The sequence below is a fragment of the Chenopodium quinoa genome, unplaced genomic scaffold (genome assembly GCF_001683475.1).
Source record: "Chenopodium quinoa cultivar QQ74 unplaced genomic scaffold, ASM168347v1, whole genome shotgun sequence".
Lineage (NCBI taxonomy): Eukaryota > Viridiplantae > Streptophyta > Magnoliopsida > Caryophyllales > Amaranthaceae > Chenopodium > Chenopodium quinoa.
In genome coordinates this window covers 595,510-601,309 of record NW_018745470.1, presented here as the reverse complement: position 1 = coordinate 601,309, position 5,800 = coordinate 595,510, and the positions used below count along the sequence as shown (strand labels likewise).

Here is a 5,800-nt window from a genome sequence, read left to right as displayed (position 1 = left end):
TTTACTTGTGTGTTCTAAATTTTAAATATAATGTTCTAAACTTTTTCCCAAGTATAATAAATTAAATCAGATGTTCTAAATTAGTACTCACATGTTCTAAACCATAAATTAGTTAAGTTAAATGTTATAAATTCTGAATGACTTATTTCTAAATATTAATTTATATGTTCTAAATTTTAAAACGTGCGCGTGTTCTAAGATTTATAGTTATATGTTCTACATTTGAAAGCATATGTTCCAATTTTTACTCTCATGTTCTAAATTTTTACTCATATGTTCTACATCTTTACTCTCATTTTCTATATTTAATACCAGGTGTTCTAAATTCTTATTCACATGTTCTAAATATTAAATCAGATGTTCTAAATTTCATAAAGCAGATTTTTTTAAAAATTTTACTCACATGTTCTAATTCATAAATCAGATGTTCTAAATTTCATAAAGCAGATTCTTTTAAATTTTTACTCACATGTTCTAATTCTTAAATCAGATGTTCTAAATTATTACTCATACAGATGTTCTAAATTATTACTCATATGTTCTAAATTTAAATTTGAGTTGCATGTTCTAAATTTGTACTCAGGTGTTCTAAATTATAAATCAGTTCTCATATAAGTATGAATTCTCACATATCGACTTATTCTCACTGGATCCCTCCTGTATATATACATATAAGGTTTTTTTTTAACCAAATAAAGTAATATATAAGTGGGGTATAGCTTATGAGTGAGGTTTACTTTTTAAAAAAAAAGCCGCTTTTGAAAAGTGCGACACTTAAAAATACGGAAGAAGTATTAGAAAATAATATACCCTAACAAACCTTTAAAAAAAACTCAGCTCATACAATGAGCATTTAAAGTTTAACCATTTGGAATAACAGTGCATTTTTTGTGTGGCTGACAACACTATATGGCCGCTTATAAAAACACGGTTTAACTTTTATAAAGTTGAGATTAATAATACCATTTTTCTTATGAGAATCATAGGAAAGAGTATGTTAATTGAGAAAACTATTACAACAATCAAATGAAAAACATTTTTAACTACATATCATCCTTTTCTTATTCCTTTTGAGAATGAAGGTTGATACGTAGGCCATTAACAAAGACTGGATCTGGAGTATAGATTACCCTTTCATTTGGGTTGGCTTTTGAAAGTCTAAATCGAGTTACTATGTTATGTAGGAAAATGAGAACCTTAATTCGAGCATACTCTCTTCCACAACACATATGAGGTCCTGATCCAAAAGGTACATATATACCACGGCCTTGTTTCTCTCCGAATCGTGATGGGTCGAATTTCTCTGGTTCTGGAAAATGTACCGGATCCATGTGTGTTGAATAAACTGACCAATGAACCTAGATTTCATACAAGATAAAATCATAAGAATGACTAATTATAATTTTATGTACTGTGTATTTAACAAAAACATTATCATAATTTGTCGGTCTTTTCTTCTGTTCCTACAAGCCAACTCATAAGAAAAAGTATAAATCAATGATATATTTTACTTTCTCCATTCTAAATTAGATGATGTGTTTCTTTTATTACGTTTGTCAGTGCAAAAAATTCAAATAAATTAAAAACATCTTAATCATACTATTGTAAAAAAAAATAATACTTAAAATTGAATTTAAATTAATAAGTATACATTCAAATAGATCTAACAGGATTTCAAGACTACCTTTTTTTTTTATTTTAATCTATAAATCACATATAATAGTTAAAGCAAAGTTTATAAATAATGTCAAAAGTCTAAGTCTAATTTAAAACGGAAAAAGTATGTCTGAAAACTAAGAAATAATCCGATCTTTATTTCTAATCCGCTCAATATAGTCCCGAGTGACCAGTAACCGGTTGAAGAGGTTATTTTTATTTATTAAGTTTAATGTACACATGTCACAACTTGATTTGTCCAAAAATTAAAAATTTAGTATTTAACTATAATTATATTAAATAAACAAATTATTAAAAAAAAAAGCCCAGCCACCCTATTCCCCACATCCCTTGCCAGCGGCCGACGCCGGCAATCACCTTCATCCCTGACGCCGACGATCACCTCCATTTCAATTGGTTTCCTCTGACGCTTCCCCGACACCACCCATTTCCCCCACCCCCACCTGAATCGTCACCCAACCCTCCCTTTTACCCATTTTGGCTTCCCCGACCCCACCTTGATAGTTCGATACAAACCCATATTCCCCTTTCCCCTATCGAAAACTTCCCCCTCCCCTCATTTAATTAGGTGGTTTTCGGGTTTGGGTTTAGTTACGGGGATTGGGAAAAAGGAGGGGATATGGTCACCGGTTACGGGGGAGGGAATTTATCGACGGTCGACAGCCGGTCGACCGTTGATAGAGAGAGGGGGCTGGCAATGGCTAATGTGGGAGGTGGTTAAATTTTTTATTTTTCAATTTTCTTTTTTAGTTTTTTTTTTGGTTTATTTATTATTTGACAATCTTATTATTTATTGTAATTTGTTTTTATTTTTCTTACCAATCACAATCCGCCACGTGTCTGATAACTTGTTATATCAACTTACATGACCGGTTTGGATCAATTTAAGCGAATTGGGTATAAAGGTCGGATTATTTAAAAATAATTCGAAGTTGGGATTATTTTTTGGCGGACACCCAAAGGTAAGATTATTCCAGACAATTTTTCCTAAATTTTTCCTGAACAACACCAATAATAAAACTTGCACAAAAAAAAAAAAAAAAAAAAAACATTATATAAACTTATCTGAACTTACCTGAACTTATTAAAACTTATTTTTTATTATAATTTATACTTGGATAACCCTTATCAAAACTTATTAAAGCTGAAATTATTACACCTAAAATAACTAAAAATAAGGTCAACAGATAATACATTAATAACAACAATGACAATGGTGACGTAAGAAATCCAGAGGAAGAGCTGCAATTACAAATACTTAGTAATTTTTTTATTTTTTTTATTTTTTTATTTTTTTTTGTTTGAGCCGTCACTTTACAAACGTTGCATGCATTTTGAGGATTGGCTCAGCTATGACTTCCTTTAAACTCTTCATTTTGCGTGGTGCTCAGCAAAAAAAATTAAAAGCATACAGTTTTTGTGGGACCCAAGTTTTTTATAAAAAAAAAAAATTGTATTGGTCAGAACTTTATTTTCCCAAAGTTTGAGAAGAAATATAAAAATACCCATGGGTATTTTACAATTCTCTGGCGAGGCCTTCCAAAAGGAGGTTAGTTATGTATGAGTAAATGCATAACGATGGGCATGAAGGTCATTTCACGTAAATACATTTCTGAATTTAGATTAGTACCACTGGGTGATCAATTGTATCACTAGATGATTAAATGGTATCATTGAACATTTCAGTGATACTATTTATGTATGTAGTGGTACTATATATTCATTTAATAGTACTCACTACGTATAGAAATAGTATCAATACACAGTCAATGATGTTATCTAAGCTTTTAACGGTACATTTAAAAAGTGGCCCCACTTACCCATCTCTCTCCTCCTTTCTTTCACCCCATGTGCTTTTTAATATTTTAGTAGTTGTTTTGCATTTGCAAATGCATAACTAACCTCCCTTAGTACTTCCTCATTTTGTCATTGATGTAGTGTATGAGCATTTTTTTAAACCTCAATTTTTTACCATGGGCATTTTTTGGTCCACTAGTAGGCATTCTTAATAGATTAGATATGTTTAGAGTTGTACACTTGTACATATATAGTGTAATTTCTCATTAGAAAATGGTAACAATTTGTGTAGTAGCACGATATATAAAGAACAATATTTGATTTTCATACATACCTTCCAACCCTTTGGAACTGTGTAGCCACCGTAATGGATGTCCGTGGAAGCCTCCCTAAAACCTCCGAGGCCGGGTGGCTTAAGTCTCATCGATTCACAAACCACATTCCACGAGTACTTCATTTTCTGAATGTCCTTCCAATTTAGTAGCTCCCCTTTTTCTTTTGATTGTGCAATCTCCAATTGTTCTAACACATATCAAATGTGTGTGAGTACAACTAAATTTGAAAATAATAAATATGCTATGTTAGACTTTTAAAGTTATTATTCAAGTTTACGGAGTACATCAAATTTGATAACTAATACTTCCTTCGTTTTTTAATACTTACAACACTTTCCTAAAGTAGAAATGTCATAATACTTACAACACACTATAAGTAAATGGAAAGTTATTTTAGGAAAAAAAACTATATTATTTCCATTATTTAAAGTACATGGCCCACTAATTTATATTCTCAACAACCATTCATCCTATTTTAGAGTGTATTATACCATGTGAACCCCACATTTCTTAAATATCGTGAAAAATGTGTGTTGCAACTATTAAAAAACGAAGCAACTATTCTTTATTTCAATAAGTGACAGGTGACTAGCTATATGCCTATATCAAATCAAATGGTATAAATCGATAATTAACCTCATAAAACATTTTTGACAAATGTAAATATAATCATTGCTCAATATTTGTTAAATTATAATATTCTAGCAGTTTTATAGTGTTATATGGTTGTAGGCCTTGTTCGTCAATAACTTTCTATAAGCACAATTCATAAAAGTAGCACGTACCTTGTAAAACTTTTTCGTAAACGTCAGGATATTCAGCAAGATGAGCCATTAAGAATGTAATGGTGTTGCTTGTAGTATGGAAAGCAGCAAACAAGAGTGCTATAATCTTGCCAACTAACTCCATTTCACTTATAATGTCACTGCCTTCAATTGATGCCCTAAGCAAACCTCCCAAAAAATCAACATTTACATGATCTTTCTTTGCTAAGACCACCTTTTTTCTTTCACTAACTAATTCTAGTAATTTTTCTCTTATAAATTTCGATGCGTTTATAGCACGGTTGTATGTGGTCCCCGGAAGATTTATAGGCACTGACATTAGTCCCTTGACCAAGTCATAGTAGGGCGTAGCCAATTCTTTAACTTGATCACTATCATAGATGTTCAAAATCAAATGGCAAAAAAAGGATATAGTAAACTCTTTCGATAGTGGTAGAACTTTTACTTGGTTAAAAGGCATCCAATGAATCTCTAAATGCTCGCGTACCTTAGTATCCATAATTGGCACGTAATTTTGCATCGACTCGAGCCTAAGGAACTTATGTAGGTGTTCGTCGAATAGCTTCCATGGTGGGGAGCTAGTATCAATGTTCGTCAAAGCTAGGATATCTATAACTGTACGTGGTAACCACATCTTGAATTTTGATTCATTTGAATAAATGAACTTGTTGCCCAATGCACCACAAAAAATGGCCATTTTCTCCCCCGCCAACGACGTTTGGAAGATGTCATGGGAGTGCATTTTCATTCGATCTCTCATAAATTTAGCCGGATTTGGGATGTAACTCAAGGTTTCTCCGAGTATCGGCCATCCGGTATTACCCGGTGGAAGCCTTGAGCTTGGACGGGAGTTTATGTTACGGAAAACAAGTATGAAGAAGAGCGTTAAAGCAAAGCTTAACAAAATAATGGTTAAAGCCATCTGTGAATAGTTGTGATCTTCTTTTACAGTTGAGGAATATGAATACATGCATGCATGTGATCTACTTGTATCTACTATTATTTAAGTGATTTGAAGAAGTGGTAGGGAAGACTAAAAACTACGTGTCCAACTTGCGGAACGCTTAAAATAGCCCTCTATTTTTTTTTTTTTTTTAAATATATAAAATGGATTTGCCATTAATGAAATATCAAGATTGATAGACCTTAACAAAATGAGAAAAAAAAAATTTAATTAACTATTGACAATTCATTTACTAACTTAGA

General features: G+C 31.8%; 1 protein-coding gene across 1 annotated transcript; it reads right to left on the bottom strand.

Annotated features, from left to right (window-relative positions):
• Positions 1-934: 934 nt before the first annotated feature.
• LOC110715057 (protopanaxadiol 6-hydroxylase-like) lies at positions 935-5,544 on the bottom strand. The gene is made up of 3 exons (XM_021893629.1): positions 4,595-5,544; positions 3,809-3,996; positions 935-1,358 (listed from the first exon to the last, which is right to left on the bottom strand). The coding sequence occupies exons 1-3, from the start codon at positions 5,514-5,516 to the stop codon at positions 1,062-1,064; spliced, it is 1,407 nt and encodes a 468-aa protein (XP_021749321.1). The 5' UTR covers positions 5,517-5,544; the 3' UTR covers positions 935-1,061.
• Positions 5,545-5,800: the final 256 nt, after the last annotated feature.

Bases quoted from the DNA above. Each gene is read 5' to 3' on its own strand.
- LOC110715057 (XM_021893629.1), bottom strand. From the start codon at position 5,516: ATGGCTTTAACCATTATTTTGTTAAGCTTTGCTTTAACGCTCTTCTTC. The intron at 3,997-4,594 runs GTACGTGCTACT...GATATGTGTTAG, and splicing joins TTACGAAAAAGTTTTACAAG to AACAATTGGAGATTGCACAA. The intron at 1,359-3,808 runs GTATGTATGAAA...TATGAAATCTAG, and splicing joins CAGTTCCAAAGGGTTGGAAG to GTTCATTGGTCAGTTTATTC.